General features: G+C 45.1%; 2 protein-coding genes across 2 annotated transcripts; both read left to right on the top strand.

The window, feature by feature from the left end:
- Positions 1 to 6870: 6870 nt before the first annotated feature.
- Positions 6871 to 15885, top strand: OWL1 (DNAJ heat shock N-terminal domain-containing protein). Its single transcript, XM_048674327.2, has 13 exons — positions 6871 to 7242; positions 8374 to 8660; positions 9376 to 9573; positions 9645 to 9759; positions 10811 to 10897; positions 11509 to 11597; positions 11722 to 11806; positions 12372 to 12425; positions 13107 to 13187; positions 13340 to 13417; positions 13950 to 14189; positions 15245 to 15352; positions 15456 to 15885. Exons 1-13 carry the CDS (start codon positions 7099 to 7101, stop codon positions 15510 to 15512), a joined length of 1623 nt encoding a protein of 540 aa, XP_048530284.1. The 5' UTR covers positions 6871 to 7098; the 3' UTR covers positions 15513 to 15885.
- Positions 15886 to 18308: 2423 nt separating this feature from the next.
- On the top strand, positions 18309 to 19180 carry LOC125532864 (uncharacterized). The gene has a single exon (XM_048696750.2). It carries the CDS (start codon positions 18364 to 18366, stop codon positions 18856 to 18858), a length of 495 nt encoding a protein of 164 aa, XP_048552707.1. The 5' UTR covers positions 18309 to 18363; the 3' UTR covers positions 18859 to 19180.
- The last annotated feature ends 225 nt before the right edge of the window (positions 19181 to 19405 follow it).

Raw genomic sequence — 19405 nt, 5'->3', positions numbered from 1 at the left:
AGATACCACATAGTAGTCGGCATATCTTACAAAAGAGATCATGCATAGAGTTCGTTACACAGTGTTCAGTACATAGACTAAGACATCATAGGCGGCACACAGGCTCGCGGCGAATGCATCTAACACTAACAAGCAAGTCTACATCAGTCCCACGCGGTACTGCGGAGGTAGCTGTAGCCCGACAGCTGGTAGTGACGCGAAGGGAAGACCTCCACGCGAGTAGCCTGGGGTCCGCGGATACTCTGGTGCGGAACCCGTTGCGCAGGTGGCAGGAGAGGGCCCAATGCAGGAGAGTAGCCTCCCACATCTGGCCAGCCGACGCCCTGGGGCATCACGGTCCTGGCTGGGTAGATAGCAGAACGCGACAGCTCCCCAGATCCGACGAAGGGGTGCAACATCGTCAGAGCACGGTAGAGGTGCTGACGTGTGGTGTACAACTCGTGGCGAAGAGCTCGGTTAGCTCGATCCAGCCCATCAGCATGCAGAACCAGGTTCTGATGGTAGAAGGGCTCTCGGGTGACAGTGGAGTAGGCAGCAGTGTAGTAACCCTCCGCACCAACATCGGATGCGATAGCAATGTGCCTGAAGGGGGAGGTGTCCAACTCCTGATACTCGCCACGGAGACGTGTCAGGGCAGCATAAGCAGCATCGTGGACCGCCATATCGATAGTCACTCCAACACCATGAGCAGTGTGCAGCACGGTAGTGGAGTCATACTCTCGAGAGTAGAGGTGGACGATGGCACGGTACTGCTCCTGGTTGAAGTCCTGATACTCCTCATAGACGGTGTACTCAGGGTGCCAGCGATAACCCAGATAGGTCATCATCTCAGCCAACATAGCAGGTGATCCTGAGGCACCAATGGCCGTCGTGTGGCGCACGACCTGCCTCGTGGGTTCCATCTGAAAACACAGATGTTTTCACTGGAGTCAAATGACAATGTGGATAATGTTCAAATACATTTCTAAAGAATAACTAGGGCTTATCCAACTTTGGGGTGAATGTCGTAACGGGATCCTAGTGTCAGAGTTAGTAAATTCGTTTAACCCGAGTAGAAGAGAGTTCAGAGTCCCAGAGTAAAGGTCGAGGAGTAAAAGATCCTAGTACCACCCGATGGCGACGTGGGCCCGTAAGGCACACAGCCAAGTTAGTAAAAGTTTTTGCAATGCCTAGACTCGACTTCGGCCAAGGAGTGTGGAAGGGGGGTTCCTACAGGCAGTCGGCTCTGATACCAACTTGTGACGCCCCCGATTTAATCGTACACTAATCATACACGCAAACGTGTACGATCAAGATCAGGGACTCACGGAAAGATATCACAACACAACTCTACAAATAAAATAAGTCGTACAAGCATCATATTACAAGCCAGGGGCCTCGAGGGCTCGAATACAAGAGCTCGATCATAGACGAGTCAGCGGAAGCAACAATATCTGAGTACAGACATAAGTTAAACAAGGTTGCCTTAAGAAGGCTAGCACAAACTGGGATACGAATCGAAAGAGGTGCAGGCCTCCTGCCTGGGATCCTCCTAACTACTCCTGGTCGTCGTCAGCGGGCACCACGTAGTAGTAGGCACCTCCGGTGTAGTAGGAGTCGTCGTCGACGGTGGCGTCTGGCTCCTGGACTCCAGCATCTGGTTGCGACAACCAGAATGAAAGGAAAGGGGGAAAAAAGGGGGAGAAAGCAACCGTGAGTACTCATCCAAAGTACTCGCAAGCAAGGAGCTACACTACATATGTATGCATTGGTATCAACTGGAATAAGGCTATTATATGTGGACTGGACTGCAGAAAGCCGGAATAAGAGGGGGATAGCTAGTCCTTTCGAAGACTACGCTTCTGGCAGCCTCCGTCTTGCAGCAGGTAGAAGAGAGTAGACTGAAGTCCTCCAAGTAGCATCGCATAGCATAATCCTAACCGATGATCCTCCCCTCGTCGCCCTGCGAGAGAGCGATCACCGGTTGTATCTGGCACTTGGAAGGGTGTGTTTTATTTAGTATCCGGTTCTAGTTGTCATAAGGTCAAGGTACAACTCCAAGTCATCCTGTCACCGAAGATCACGGCTATTCGAATAGATTAACTTCCCTGCAGGGGTGCACCACATACCCCAACACGCTCGATCCCATTTGGCCGGACACACTTTCCTGGGTCATGCCCGGCCTCGGAAGATCAACACGTCGCAGCCCCACCTAGACCAACAGAGAGGTCAGCACGCCGGTCTAAACCTAAGCGCCTAGGGGTCTGGGCCCATCGCCCTTAGCACACCTGCACGTTGCGAACGCGGCCGAAAGCAAACCTAGCCTAGTGGCCTTCCAGTCCAATCCGGCGCGCGCCACTCAGTCGCTGACGTCACGAAGGCTTCGGCTGATACCACGACGCCGGGATACCCATAACTACTCCCGCGTAGATGGTTAGTGCGTATAGACCAAATGGCCAGACTCAGATCAAATACCCAGATCTCGTTAAGCGTGTTAAGTATCCGCGAACGCCGACCAGGGCCAGGCCCACCTCTCTCCTAGGTGGTCGGAACCTGCCCTGTCGCTCCGCCTCAAAGATCCACTCGCGGGTGCTCCTCAAGCCGACCCGTCTTTAGTCACCACATGTATCATGTATAAAGTATATAGTATATACCCGTGATCAACTCCCGAGTGATCACGGCCCGATAGTATAGCATGGCAGACGGACAAGGATGTAGGGCCACTGATGAAAAACTAGCATCCTATACTAAGCATTAGGATTGCAGGTAAGGTAACAACAGTAGTAGCAAGGACAGGCTATGCATCAGTATAGGATTAACGGGAAGCAGTAACACGCTACACTACTCTAATGCAAGCAGTATAGAGAAGAGTAGGGGATATCTGGTGATCAAAGGGGGGGCTTGCCTGGTTGCTCTGGCAAGAGAGAGGGGTCGTCAACTCCGTAGTCGTACGGGGTAGCAGCGGCGTCGGTCTCGGTGTCTAGAGAGAGAAGAGGGGGAAGAAACAATAAATATAATGCAAGCATATGCATAGTGATGCATGACAAGGCAAGTTACGGCGTTAGAGGTGCCCTAACGCGGTAGTAGGTGATACCGGTGAAGGGGGATAACATCCGGGAAAGTATCCCCGGTGTTTCGCGTTTTCGGGCAGAGGAGCCGGAGGGGGAAAGTTGCGAGTTCGATAGGTTAGAGGGGTGTGGCGGACGAACGGGTTGCGTATCCGGATTCGTCTCGTCGTTCTGAGCAATTTTCATGTTGAAAATATTTTAATCCGAGTTACGGATTAAAAGATATGATTTTCTAAAGATTTTATTAATTTCTGGAATTTAATTAATTATTTAAATTAATTCGAAAAATGAATTTATGACGTCAGCATGATGTCATGCCGACGTCAGCAGTCAACAGGGTTGACTTGGTCAACCTGACGTGTGGGTCCAGCGGGGCCCACCTGTCATACCCTGTTTAGGCTAATCAGGTTTTAGCTAAACTAATCACAGTTTAATTAGACTAATTAGTTAATTTGATTAATCTAATTATGATTAATTAACTTAATTAATTCCTTAATTAATTAATTAATTAATTTTATTATTATTAATTTTAATTCCCCCTTTTTTTTAATAAAACGTTCTGGGCCGTGGGGCCACCCGGTCAGTGACCCAGGGGGCATAACGGGCGCGCGGGCGTGCGGGCGCTGGCGCCCAGCCCGAACGGGCGCACACCCAGGGGCGGCCAGATCCGGCGCGGCACCGGGCGAGGACGCAGCACCAGGGGGGGGTCGCGGGCGGCCAAGCGCGTGCTCGCGCGGCGAGGCACGGGCGAGGCCAGGAGAGCGCGGGGGCGACCGGAGGCGAGGTCAGGGGGGCCAGCGTCGGCGGTGGCGGACAGCAAGGGCAGGGGCGGGAGCTCGTGACGCGGGGAGCAGGGGAGCGGCCAACGCGAGTGCGCGCGTCGCGCGGGACGCAGCCAACGCGTGCGGTGAAGGGCAAAGCAGGGCTTGGGCGACACGGGGCACGCTGGTCGAACGCAGCACGGGCGAGGCGAGCGCCGGCGAGAGGGGACGGGGAGAAGGAGGACCGGGGTCCTCACCGAGGGAGCGTAGGGCACGGGGCAGCGGTGGTCGGAGAAGTTCGGGGGGGAACGACGGGGACGAGCGGCGGAGCGGGAGGCAGTCCGGCGGGGGAGCGTGCCGGCGCGGCCCAGGCGGCGTGGGGGCGGCGCAGTCGTCGCCGCAGGGTCCGTTCCCCCGATCCGATCTGGATCGGGGAGGAGGGGGAAGAGCGAGGGGGGGGGCGCGAGTGGGTGGCGGTTCCCGGCGCCGGCGGGCGGCGGCCTCAGGGGTGCGGCGGCTCGGGTGCCCGCACCACCGAGTGTGCGTGCGTGCGTGTGTGTGGCGGCGGAGTGGGAGGATGAGGGAGACGTGGGGAGAGGAAGTGGAGATCGTGGGATGGGTTAGGTCACGGTGGGAGGGATAGTAGGAGGGGAGGTGGGCCGGCCTGGTGGGGTGGCCGGCTGGGCCGGTTGGGTTGGCCCAGTTGGGCCACGGCCCAGGGAGGGGGGGTTTCTCTTCCTTTTTTTTCTTTGTATTGTTTTCTGTTTTCCTTTTATTTATTTCCTTTTCTGTTTTTATTTATTTATAAACACTTAGGCATTTTATAAAATTGTGAACCTTACACCATAATTATCTTTGTAATATTTGGCAACCACCGAACATTTTTGTTTTAATTTTTTTTTTGAAAACTTTTATTACCATCATAATTTTGAATTGAATTTCGAAACCGTTTTGATTTAACCCGAGATTAAGTACAGTGACAGAGGTGACGTGGCATCATTAGTGAGGATTACTGTAGCTTAATTACCCGGGCGTCACAACACCCGACGCCATAGCCACATGAAAAGCCATAACAGAGCACCACCAACACGCGTCGCCGAGCTCAACAAAGGGCAACATGGCACTAGGAGGGAACCAACACGCAAGGAGAAGCAAATGCACGATGGGGCTGCCGATGACAGAGCAACAATGGAGGGAAGCCACTAGACTGAACTTGGAGACGGTGCCATGACCGTAGATGGTGAACAGGGAACCACCAAGACGCCACCAGCTCCAACCATGTCGCCGCCAAACGCCTACCAACCAGATCGGACTCACCACCGCCCCAAACTCACCGAAGGCGGCACCTCCATGAGGGTGACGGCACCGTGAGCGTCGCTGCCGCCCAATCCAAAGGGATTTGGGTTTTCACCCGGTATACGAGCAGGGGAACGAGGCAAAGGGGGGAAAGGGATAACCTTGACGGCGCCTACAAGTAGGAGACGACGCCCTCAAGCATCGCCGTCGTCATGGCCGGCAGAGCCAGTCTTGGATCTCTCCGAGCCCCACGTCTTCCTCGCCCCTAGCACAGCCGCGACGCCGGCAGCCGGAGATCAGATCTGTCAGGGTCGAAAGGGTTGGAGGCGGAGGCGTCAGATCCGGGGCGGGCGCCCCCGCGGCCACCGCGCCCCACAGCCACCACCCGCCGCTGCCTTGCCACCCGCGCGGCCAAGGGGACGGCCAGCACTAGCGATGGCCGTTCGCTGAGGTCGCCGTCGCTCCACCACTAGAGGCCGCCGCCTCGGCTCCATAGCCCCCTACACGAGACAGGGCGGACAGATCCTCGCCACCACCCTCCCCGGCAGACACGCGTCGTTCCGGCGACCCCCTCCGGTGGTGGCGAGGGCGAGGAGAGGGGGTGGAGGTGCGGTGGCTGGCGGTAGGCTAGGTTATCGCTGCCCGAGTCGCCCCTGTGGGAGCGACGCGGGGGCCATTTTCTTCTCCTCCCTCGCTCGCTCGAATCGATCACTCTCTCGCTACTCGTCGCTCCTGCACTTGTTTGGTCCGGTTTTATTCCCTTTTTTCCTTCTTTTCTTTTTCTTCCTTTTTTTCCTTTCTTTGGTTTTTCTTTACTTTTTTTCTTCAGTTTTTTATTTTTCTTTATGTTTTCATCAGCCTTTTCATTTTTACACGGTTCTTACCAATTTTATTTGCTTCCTATTTCCTTTTTTGTTTCTTTGTTTCTTCTTCGGTTTTCATTGGTTTTCTGTTTTTCTTTGTTTCTATTGGTTTTCATTCTACTTTTTTTGTATACGTCAAAAACATTTTTCTAATACACGTTTAACATTTTGTAAATACAGGTTTAAGATTTTTTAATACACGGGTAACATTTTTTCTATACACATTTTTAACATTTTTCAAATGCCCGATTAACATTTTTAATGCATGTTTAACATTTTTTCTATGCACATTTTAACATTTTTAAATGCTTCATTAAAAAATTAAATACAATATTAACTTTTTTAATACATGATCAATATTTTCTGTACACCTTTAATATTTTTTAAATGCTTGATTAACATTTGTTTCAAATGCAAGATTAACACTTTTTGAATACATGGTCAAAAGTTTTCTATACACCTTTATTTTTAGGTATTTTTATTAACATTTTCAAATACATTTTTTCAAATGTTTGATTAACATTTTTTAAATACATGATCAATTTTTTTCATACACGTTGTATTTTTTTTTTGTATTACATGAGAAACACTTTCTCTATACACATTTAACTTTTATGTAAAGTGTTTTTAAAAATATAGTTACTTAGCACATTTGGAATTTGGAAATAATATAGAAAGCAAAAAATATGAAAAAAAAAGAAAAAATCCGAGGTTGTGGCCTGCCGCGAGCTGGGCCGGCTCATCTGGTGCTCGCCTCGGTGCGACGGTTCCCTACATCTCGCGCGAGACATAGGGGGGCCATACGAGATGAGGTTAGGTTTCCGCACTTCGTCACTCGTCAGGGACGGTACCTGTTTCTTACGGCGACGACGTCCTCTCTTCTTTACGTCACCCAGGCGAGAAAACGGAACCGTATATTTCTTCAGGAAAGGAAACAAAACGGATGTATAGTTCCTTCACCCTGTGATGGATGTCTTGAGGCGGAAGTAGAAATCGAAGAACTCTTTATTAATCCCGAGCAAATCCACCAAGAAGAAGAAGGAAAATCACCATAAACCCTCGCGTCCGAAAAACCACCCCCATTCAACCCCCGCCGCCGTGCCCGGCAAGCAGAAGCAGCCGCACGGCGTGATGGCGCCGGAGCCGGAGCCGGAGGACGGGAGGGAGCTCTACGCTCTTCTGCACCTCTCGCCGGAATCCTCCGACGAGGAAATCCGCAGGGCATACCGCCAGTTCGCGCAAATCTACCACCCCGACAAGTACCAGGACCCCCAGGTAGCCCTCCCGCCCCCTCTCTCCGTGCTGCCGATGAGATTCGATTGGTGGGACCAATTGGCTATTGTCCAGCGGTGGCTTAGGGTTGCTACGCTTAGAGCTTTTGTTGGTGGTGACATTGCCGTAGCTTGCGGTACGGTGTGTCAGGGCAAAATTTGTGTAGGAATTTGATTGTTTTGATTTTAGGTCGTTAAGCCGTTGGTTTCCACTGGTTTGATCCAGAGCGGTCGTGTGCTTGAATTACGCATTGGTTGGTTCGGACAGACATTGCTGTTGCTGTGCTATAGCTTGTAGTGATTTCTCCTTCTTCACCGAGAGACAGAGATCAAAGGGAAGGATTGGTCAATGTCTGTGGCTATATGCCAACTCCCGTGGTATGGGTTTATTCCTTCATCATGTATCAATCATATTGCATCTGAGGAGATTATTAGGAAAATTATAAGATCATAAGAGGCTGGGTAATGCCAAGTCAACTGCGCACGCCTGGGTGAATAAAACCTACATTTTGTGCTGGTCAGTCTGGAACAGGACAGATCTTCGTTTGTTATGTGGTAACAACCTGTCTTGTGTATTTTGATCGGATACTGGAGAGGTGACAACCTGTCATGGTGTAACCTCTTTCCGTAGAAACACAAGCACGAGCATCCTGCTAATTATATTTTGATCAGACCCAAAACTTATCCTGTAAATATCAGTTTGGCAAAAGAAAATGTTCTTTGGGCAGCCCCAGTGCATGTAGCTCCCGCTTGCGCAGGGTCTGGGGAAGGGTCCGACCATTTTTGGGTCTATTGTACGCAGCCTTTCCCTACATTTCTGCAAGAGGCTGTTTCCAGGACTTGAACCCGTGACCTCATGGTCACAAGGCAGCAGCTTTACCACTGCGCCAAGGCTCCCCTTCAAAAGAAAATGTTCTTTGACGAATGGAAATTAGAGAAGGGACATGCTGTTACATGTTTTTTTGTAATGCAACTTTATATTAAATTTGATAAGATTAAAATTTCTGACGACGGTAGTTAGGCTTGCACTTTTGCCATCTGCAGTTTGCTGAATAATTCATCTGCGACAGTTTTTGTTCCTGAATTCTTCTGACCTGACTAGGATCTTCTTTTGTTGTCTTCTCTGCTTGTATAGATGAAGGATGTAGCAACTGAAAACTTCCAACGGATACGTGATGCATATGAGATACTATCGGATGAGAACAAAAGACAGATCTATGATATTTATGGCATGGAAGGTTTAAATTCTGGTCTGGAACTTGGTCCCAAGTTAAATAAACCCGAAGAAATCAAACGACAGTTGGAAGAGCTGCGACGGCGTAAGGAGGAAGAGAAACTTTTCGTTCATGCTCGATCCACTGGATCAATCCTAGCTAATATCTCAGTGCCACAATATTTAGATGGTGACGGCATCATGGGAGGGTACAGAGTATTTTCCATTTTACTATGATATACCCTCTGTTCTCATATATGCGGTGCGAGGTTCCTATCATAATTTAGAAGCCATTTTCTGTTTAGTTCTTGGTTATTGCCATCTTGTAAATTCTTTAAGTTCGGTAACTTGGTAATCATAGGCTTCATCCCTTAAATTTTATTTTGTTGATATAATCATTTTGTGCCGTTTCACATTGTTTGACATGTTTGTTGGTGATGGAACATGCTTTAACTGTATATATACCTTTAGCAGACAGAAGTCCTGGCCTTTGTATATCTGAAAAGGGATTGTACAGAATGATAGACCTTTACTTGCAGAAAACTTACATTCATTCGTGATCATCATTATTACCTTTCCGTTTTATTTACTTTTCATCCAATTCCAAGTTCTTAGGCATCTTGTTTTAGAGTTAAAAATCTACTCCCTCCGTTCCTAAATATAAGTCTTTTTAGAGATTCCACTACAAACTACATACGGATGTATATAGACATATTTTAGAGTGTAGATTCACTCATTTTGCTCCGTATGTAGTCCATAATGGAATCTCTAAAAAGACATATTTAGGAACGGAGGGAGTAATAAACACAGTAACCTCTTGACGTAGATATTGTCCATCAATGCTTCTTAGAAGTCATATTAACTTCTGTATTTCTCATATTCTTCAGCATTAATGATTCAGTTTTTTGATTTCAAAATTGCTAGAATGGGAATGTCTAGTGAAATTGAGCTGCCAGTATCCAAGCAAAACACTGTGACTGTTGGTGGAAATTTGGTCGTCAATGGTATGACTGGATCTGGTGCAGCAACTGCTGTGCTGCGCCATCAGTTGTCTTCTGTGTCTTCGATAGACTTCATGGCAACAGCTGGATTACGTTCCCTTATTGGAGTACAGACATTTCGGTGAGAATTTGCCTTTTCTGTGTTTTCCTTCCCTATTTCACATCCTAATTCTTTGGTGTTTCCTGCTTCAGTCAGATTTCACCAAATTCAACAGCAACTTCTGGAATTGCTCTCTCATTGAGAGATGGATCTGTTAACCTGTCAAATGGCTGGAGTCGCCAATTATCTGAAGACACTGTTGGCAATGTATGTCCCCTTGTACTTGGTGCTCTTTCCATGTGTCCTAAACACTTTATTCGTAATATGTGACTAACATAAGCAAGTAAGTTCACTTCGGACGACAATAACAATATGAGAACCTAGCTATTCAAAAAACATGATTACAACATGTGCATGATCTGTAATGTCAACCACAGATGCTGAAGAAACGGTTTGGAGTTTGTATATGATTATATGCAAACCATTATCTCTTTAATTTCAATATATTTTCTAGTTTTGGACTTGCAGTGCAAAATTCCTCAGCCGATTAGGTTTACGCAAACTTTTAGACCATATACAGCTAATGTGTGACAGTAAATACATGAATATTATACTATCCAAAAGTTGAAATATGTCCAGTACGTGGTGTTGACTGTTCATTTACAGCTGCGCATAACCTAGAACTTGTGGCTTATGCAACCCCGTTTCCAGTCCATGCCCAGAAATCAGGTGTCAATTGTACCTTGGTGGATAGATTACAATATTGACAGAGATTACGTTTATAGAAATTTCAAGTTCCACGCAAATCCAAAATTTGCCATTATTTCGTCCTCTGGTTTACTCTCCAGTGAGGCATCTTGGCATAGTTATTCGTTTTAGTTTTATATACTATATGCTTGTGGTTATCTTCTATATCTAGATAGCTAAGTCCCACTAACATATTTCTCTCAACATGCAAGCATGCCACCTCATCACATGTAACATGCATGGAAAACGGCCCACCTCAACATGCAACCATGCATAGGAAAAAGGCCACCTCAACATGCATGATAATTTCCATTCTATTGTGCTATTTATATTTATTAAATACTTTACAACTACACAATAATCAAAACCCAGCAAATCATTTTTATTTTAGCTTTTATTGAAATATATTGCATAACATCTCCGCGCAACGTGCGTGGTATAATATAGTATAGTTTGTTACTGATACCACGTGGTTGACTGTTCATGTTGTTTCAGTTTTATGTCTGTTGTTTGGATAAGCTGATGCTGATTTTTTGCCTGTATGTTACTTCATTTTTTCCCCATCCTCCAGATACAACTTGTCCTTGGTACTGAATCAAATATATCTGTCGGATGGCACAAGAAGGATGAAAAAAGGTCTGCGGCAGGAGAAATAAAGGTAGTTCTCATTTACAAAACCAACTTAGCTGTAAATCTTATTTAGAAAACAGATTCGGTTATCTATAAGCGAACAATTGACAGATTTTTTTCAAGACGGATTTTTTTGGAAACATATACTTCCTCTGTACCATAATATATGTCGTTTTAGGAGCTCAAATTGAACTGCTAAAACGACATATATTATGGTATGGAGGGAGTAGTTGACATTCCAAGTTTCCACAACATTTATTTCTAGTTCTGAATAGTGTCATATTGTTCTGTTCCGAATAATCTACTGTGTTCGTTTTCTTTTGCACAGCTCCCCATTATATATTATTTGAGTCAACATATCCCCGTTATATATTGTGATGCACCTGCCTTTGTGGTAAAATTGTGGACCGCTGAACATGCAATATTGTCTGTTTGATTCATCTTTAATATGTCTGACCTGTGGTTGAAGGACAATATGATTTGCATATGTAGATTTAATTTGAATTGGTCTGACTGTACTGAGTTCATGAACTAATTGTGTACTTTTCTTTTCACCATTTCACCACTTGTATTAGGCAACAAATACTTGCCTTTGAAGGCTGTCTCCTGTATTAACTATATACTTCCTTTTCTACCCAGTTTGGTACTAATTCATTTGGGGCGTCTGCTCATTACACCCATCGTTTCTCCTCAAAGTCCCATGGTCGTATTGCTGGTAGAGTTGGAAGGTATATACCGCTGTGATCTTACTTCTATCTGGCCATGTAAACCTCACCGCTTTGCACTTTTTTGATAAACGGGTATACGAGTTTGTAACTTCTTTCTCTTCTCTCTTGAACTGCTTATTTGCAGCACGGCCCTTGATTTTGAAATTGGAGGAGGAAGACGGATATCAGAGTTCAGTACAGTAAGGATGCTCTATAATATAGGAATCCAGGTGAATATGCTTGCTTCTAAGGTCTCCTGTGTTGGATGTGTTCTCAGTTTGCTTCTTTATTTCTCCTTTTGCCTCTGCACTATTGCCAAAACTTTATTTATTTATCTCCTTGAGTGAAATAATAATAGAAAATACTCCCTCCGTCCCATAATATAAGAGCGTAGTGTCAAAAACGCTCTTATATTATGGGACGGAGGGAGCACAAAATAGTATCAACAACTGATTCAAGCAGTATAATGGGTAATGAAGCAAACGACTCTTGCATGTTCATTGTTTGTCCAATACAAAAACCAGAATATGGATTATTACTAGGAAATTGCAGTTGATACTACTCCCTCCGTATCAAAATATAAGACGTTTTTTGCTCTAAATCTAGACCAAAAAACGTCTTATATTTTGATACAGAGGGAGTATTTGATAACATGCAGCAACCAGGCATTCATGATCATGTAATCTTGGCTACTTTTCTTCTCATGGAACAGTTTCACTAGTTTGTGTACGATTCGTGTTGCATGTTATTACACAGCCAGTTATATTAATATTCATTATTTGCTCTGAGATGCAGGGTGTCACTTGGAAATTTGAGTTGAATCGTGCTGGGCAAAAGTTAGTTATCCCAGTAAGTTGAGCTATTACACTTCTGAATCCTGCCTGTTTTTTATCTGATAGTATAGATGCACATGTAGCATAAATTTTACGGAACTACTCCCTTCGTTCCTAAATGGTAAGCCTTTTTAGATATTCCAATACGGACTACATACGAAGCAAAATGAGTGAATCTACACTCGAAAATACGTCTATATATATCCGCATGTAATCTCTACTCCTATAAAAGACTCAGTTGGTGATGATGGCGTGTCTGCCATCCGTCATTTCTGACCACTAGATCTGCATCTAACGACTGTGAGGTAAGTTGTGGCCTTTTTGCAAGAATAGCCCACTCCTCTGCTCCAATTTGCAGAAAACCCCTTAGTATCTTGAAACCAACCACATCCCTCTCTCACCTCATCAAAACAGCCCGAGGAGTATATTTTGAGTGAAACATAATATATTTTTTAGTGATATATGTATATCAAAACTAGAGTGTTTTCTTTCAAGTTTGTGAACATGTATTCTACTTTGGATCCGTTGCAACGCACAGGCACATTGCTAGTTTGTACTGAAATATCTAAAAAGGCTTATATTTAGGAACAGAGGGAGTATAAGGCAACTCATTTACTTGCAGTTATGGATCCCTGTAACACAGTGGGGTAGATCGTAAACTTGTTGGATTTCACTGAATTCTTCAGTAACTGTGCAGGTCTTGCTTTCAACTGACTTCAATGCGTTATTCGTCACCGGTGCATTTGCTATTCCTTCAACTCTATATTTTCTACTTCAGGTTCTAATATTCCTGACCTACTTGCATTCTTACCCTGGCAGAAATGTGTGAACTGATAGTTGCATGCAGATAAGGCAGCTCACTTTTGTTACCTTTGCTGCATCTGTAATGTGGTTACTAAAGCCAAGCCGTGGTGTCTTATTGTTTGACAGACATATGTTGTGAAACCTTATTATCTAAGGCGAGAAAAGCAGAAGACACTTGAAAAAATGGATAGCTTGTCTACACAGGTAGAATCAGCGTTTGTGTTCTTGCTTATGTACCAGCTTATGTACTTCATCACATAAAAGGCAAATTGGTTAACTTTTGTGTTTGAATCATCACATATTTGTGTTTAAGGAAATAGTCATCTATATTTGGTTGTTACTCCCTCTGTAAACTAATATAAGAGCGTTTAGATCACTATTTTAGTATTCTAAACGCTCTTATATTAGTTTACGGAGGGAGTACATGTTATTTCAGTTTGTGAAGGCTCTATATGGCACAAATAACTTGGGTTAGCCCATTTGGCAAGATGCATAGTTGTGACTATCCATTTACTTCTCCTTAACATAATTTATTAGTATGTTAGATAATAAATCGGATTGTTGTTTCTCAGTTTCTGCTACTTGCGGCATTTAGCTTATACCCCTCGACTGCATTAGTGCCAGTGTTTTTCTTGTTGAAATTTCATATTTTTTTAATGATATGAACTCATCTAGTGATTGAAGGCGTATTTTCCTGTGTCATGTATACATGCTGAAGACATCTTTCTCTGTATAGCTAACAGAGGCTAGACAAGCAGCTAAGAAGTCACAAAGATTGCTGGAACCCGTCTCTAATCGCAAGAGGAATAAACAGCAGGAGAGTGATGGTTTGGTAATCACAAAAGCTCTGTATGGCAATCATAAAAAGGTCAAAGAGAGTAGTCAATTGAGTGAGATAGATGATAATGTGGCTTCACAAGTATTAGATGTGACGATCCCACTCAACTTCCTCGTGACCGAGGCAGGTCAGCTCAAGGTATGTTCCAATCATATTGTTTATAAGTTAAGTTATTTATGTGAACTATAAACCTAGCACTTGACAAGATGAAGAACCGTGAGTTTATCTTTATTGTTGTACTTGCTCTTCTGGTTTGTGTTTCTGTTAGAAGGCCAATAATAGCAGTATGGTACTTGTGGATTGCAACTTGCAAATGGAGGCTGTCATAAAATTATCATATATTTCTTAAAACAATCCATGCATTCGAAATTTATCTTTTGTAAATCTCTGTTCTTTTTTTACTACCTTCGGTTTCTCGTTTCAGCATGTTAGGCTAGCAATTCCTCTTTGGACTGTAGATGCTCCAGGAAGAGGGTTTGATTAAGTTCTCCTGGGTCTGTTAGAGCACTACTGTACTAGGTCGCTTATTGCATAAACATGCTCTAATATTGAAGGTATAAAACAATCGAGGAATAACTTTATATATTTATAAGTTTTGCCTCCTAAATACATGTGCATGAATTTAAGGAAACCAAAATTGGTCTCCATATTATATATGCGACTAATCATTTCTCAGATACCCGCGTTCAATGCAGTTGTCAGAACAAGTCAGCTTCAGTCCCCATTACTGTTAATGAATGAGATCATGAATATATCTGCTGCATGACCTATTAGTAGCTAGCATCTTGAAGTCATATTCTCTCCTTTCAAGGCCCCTGCTGTTTCATGGTTCAGTTTAGCCAGCAATTAGGCCAATAAAATGTGGGTTTATGTGTCACGACTCACAATGTGAATCCAACGGCATCAGTTTTGTATCGCATAGCCCACGCTTCATTGGTCTAATTGTTGGTCAAACTTAAATCTTTAATTGCACGGGCGCCTTACATAAAAAAGAGAGGGGAAATTACATAAAAAATATGGCTAAAGATCTAGTGCATGTTACTTTTGCTCCGGTGCTAGGTTACATTTCATTATTTTTTACATCTCCAGATTGGCTGTGGTGCATTGCACTCTTCTTTAAGATTAAGTAGGTTAAACCATTTGGCACATGTATCTGGTTATCCGACTGAATGTCCTCTTTCTGCTGCCTACAGCTTCATGAGGGGATAAAGAAGTCCGGAATAATGGGCTTCTATGATCCTTGCCCTGGAGATCCGAAGCTACTGCTCGTCGAATACATATTTCATGGTCGGCAATACAAGGTTAGATGATTATTACCATCCATATTACGCACAACTGTTTGCATGTCTGTATTGTGCCTTTGTCAATAACACAAAAATTGTTGAAATTTTCCTTTGATTGCAGGTAATGGCAGATGATTACGGTGCACTGTCGATACCACAAGACATTCATGAGATTTGACCCGAGGCAATTGGTCCAAATCAGCGTTTGAACACTTTCGAGTCGCACTGTAACCATCATAGTTTTCGTGTGCTGATACGCTCTTTCTGGTTCTGGGTATCATTTCTGTACGTGAGCCCCTTTTTGTTGTATACTACTACATGAGTGGGCTTGTGCCACCTAGATGAGTAATAGAGGGCATGCCCCAAGAATAAGATGAGCCAATAATAGGTTTACAGCATTTAGCTCGGTTGGCGGAAGCATATCTCCCGTTGATGTTTGGTTGTTGATTTGCGAAGATTCAGCTTTGTTTCCTTGCTGCACGCACATGCATCTGTCTGCTTGTGTGCGACAGTGTGATGCTTTGTTCTGCCTTGTTCCAGTATTTGCTTCACCTGCTGTGTTTGGTCTAGCATTATGTAGTCTTAGCAATCATCCTTTTTCGTTTGGGCCATATGTCGTCTCCTTGTTTCATTAGTGCTGGCCTGCCTGTATCTGTTCAAACGCGATGGCTTCAAAAACTGAGCTCAGCTGCAGACAAATCGTTTGCATGCGAATCATCATCTCAAAATATTTTTTGCTGGCACTGGCAGGCAGGTACGCAAATCCATCATCTGATACCGCATCATAAACTAAGAAGCATAGACACCAAACGCCAATCGCAATCAATAACTCCCTGCACCGAAGCAAATAACATGGTTGGTTCAGGTGAGGGGAGGATTAGAGCATCTCTTTTGCTGGAGCTGCGCCCCTGTCTTTGCCATGTTCCCTAGACCGGCGAACACATCGTCCTGTGCCTATACTGCATGGCAGGTTGACGGTGGATTCTCCGGCTGCTCGGTGGATCGCATTTGCGTTAACTTGCTGCCGACCAAGACCGACCTGACCGCGTGCGTGGTTTCTTTAGGGAGATTCTCCACTGCTTTAGATTTGGACCAGCTCAAGACTTGGGATCTAAGGTACTTAGTCATGCAGCCTAAAAAAGGCAGGGTAACTAAAACACCACTTAGAGCATATTGTCATGTCATTTAAAGTCAGTCACTTTTAGCTACTCTCTCCGTTTCTAAATATAAGCCATTTTAGAGATTTCAATGAGGGACTACATATGGAGCAAAATGAGTGAATCTACATTGTAAAATATGTCTACATACATTCGTATGTAGTTTCTATTGAAATCTTTAAAAAAACTTATATTTAGAAATGGAGGAAGTATAAGATTTAGGGCCTATAAGAGTAGTTTTTTTTTTCTCACATTCTTTTCATCTCTTTCTTCATGTTTACTGTATTTGTTTAGGAGCATGCACATAGAGTGACTCTTCTATGAGAGTCCACTTTCTTTATTTTCTCATGCCTCTCTTCTTCATATAAGCAAGAATTACAATATAATATCCCCGCAAAAGAAAATTACAGTATAATAAGCAGACTATAAACCCACTGTTGTAGTTGCTCTTAGCAATACAGAAAGCATTAGCGGGGTGAAACAGCTTTGTGTGAGTAAAGGTGTCTAACACGTGTGCTCTTTTCGTTTGACATGACGCTGGATGCGGATCTAGATCCTTGGTACTGGTACGGACCCTTTCCCTTGATTCGAGACAGTGCATGCTTTGTCGGTCGGCGATCCATTCTCAAGTGATGGCTCCAACTTTATTCCGTGCGCTGGGGTTAAAGTGGAACCTGTAGAGAGAGAAATTGAATTAAATCCCGCGAGTCGGGTTTGGCTCGATTACTCTAGAAATCCAAGCACAACCACGAGCCACAGGGAGAGGAGAGCGCTCGCTCGCTCGCTCGCTCGTGTACGTACGTGCTCTCTAGTCTAGCTAGAAAAGTTGAGAGGTAAATGAAGGAAGCCGAGCAAAGCGGAATAATAATGTTTGCACGTACGTAGATACTGTAGGTAGGGCAGGCGCCCCGCACTCGGGCACCAAACGCGTATTCTGACTCGGAACAGTGTTAGCAGTATACTAGTAGTCGTGTAGCCTAGCTACTAGCTGGCCGGTTGGCATCCAGCTGGGCGTGGCCAGCCGTCCTCTCCTCGCTCCACCAAACAAGGAGATGCCGCCGCGCGCTTTCGGCAAGGGTCAATGTTAGTGCCGGCTGCTGACTGCCGGCCCAACTGGAAACAGCGGCACTGCACGGCTCCAAACTGTATGCGCAGTGCACGCTCAAATACATGAATTTCAGGGAGCCGGATCCTCTAACTTAGAAAAGCAAAGTCATGATGCTACAATGCAATCCTAGTGTAAAATAAAGAAGGAATGTTAGAGGCGTTTATTATTTACTATTGATATTTATTGTAGACATAAATAATCTATAATTAATTTTATTTCATCATCGAATTATTTGTATGTAATGATTATAAATGTACACATTAAATCCGTAATTTGTAAATTAATTTAAATAATTTTAGCCTTAATCATATGGATTGAAAGAGAAAAAGTTAGGATATTGTAGCTTCTCTAACTTTTCTTCTTAATGTTAGAGGATCCAGTTTCGAATTTCAGAGGGATGCAAGGAATAGCAAAATGCACGAAAAGTAGTACCAGCAACAATACTCTTATACTCACCTGAATGAAAGTAAAACGCGGGATAAGAAAAACATATGCTAGGTAGAAAGCGAGTGGGAAACAAGAAGGAAGCTTGTATGAAACTGGAGCTGAGAATGCCCATAACGAATGGAACAGTGTCGTACTCGTAGCATCAAGAGCATCGCTTCATAATCGTACGCAGCCTGCCTAGCTAGTACAGAGCCAACTACTCGGAGTTAAGGCCAAAGACACGTCGTCCTTCCACAGCACAGCAGCACCCGTCCCTCCCCGGAGACAATCTCCCCCGATCCCAACCTCCTCCTCCCCCCCTTCCTCTCTCCAGTCTCATGTGCGCCAACCATGGTCAGCAACTCAGCATCCAGCTCACTCCCAGCCTCCAGCTCGGCTCACGGCCTATATATTCACTCACCCGCACCCACTCTCCACTAACCCTCTTCTGCTCTGCTCTGCTCCTCACATCTCCAGCTCACACAACTCCGGACCGCCCACACACAGAGTCAGTGAGAGCTGCAATGGCGAGGTGCGCCTTCTTGTCCCAGCCGAGGCTGGTGCTACTTCTGGCGGTTCTTGCCGATGTGGTCGCCATGGCGATGGCCAGGCCGCTGCTGGGCGCCACCGCGGACGCGCCGACGCCGTTGCCGGCGGAGGGGCCGGACGGCGTGGCGCGGCCTGCCGGCGGGAGGCACGACCGGTCCATCGCCGGCGCCGAGGTGATCCTCGCCGGGTTCGCCGCGGCCGTCATGGCCGTCATCTTCCTCTACATCCGGGTCACCAGGAAGAGCAACGACAGGGCAGCAGCCGGAATGGCGGTGAAGGCTTAGAAGAGGAGCTCAGACGGTACTGTCTCTTTCTGTTTTGGGTTCTTGGGGTTCAGAGAGACTTGTAAAGAAGATGAGATGAGATGGTCGGTAGAGTTTTAGTTAGAGTGAGCGCTCCATGTGTGTGTGTGTGTGCGTGTGTGTGTCTCACCGTGGTAATTAAACTGGAAATCTGTAGTTTGTCATGTACATGTATGCGTGGAGAACTTGGGATTTGAGAATGAGATTTAGGGAAAACAACGAAACATCGGCTGAGCTAGCACGGTTCTTAAAAATCTCAAATCGTGTATCCGTGCTCTGTTTTTATCTTGTGTCAGAATCTTAAGCCTGCAAGAAGAACAGCCAATGCTTGTCCTTACAGTAATTCTTCCAATGTTTGTCTGCCGTTAATCTTTGAATCTAAGAGCGCCTCGCCATGACTTTATGTTTGTTTAGAGCAACTATAGTACATCACCGTATTGGCTCGATCACCTTAATAACCGCCAGATTTTTGTCCAAAATGACACCCTAGTAGAGTCATCATTCCACCCTCGATCACCATAATTTTTAG

This window comes from Triticum urartu, chromosome 1A (assembly GCF_056163025.1).
Source record: "Triticum urartu cultivar PI428250 chromosome 1A, HENAU_Tu73, whole genome shotgun sequence".
NCBI lineage: Eukaryota > Viridiplantae > Streptophyta > Magnoliopsida > Poales > Poaceae > Triticum > Triticum urartu.
This window is presented reverse-complemented; position numbering and strand designations above follow the sequence as displayed.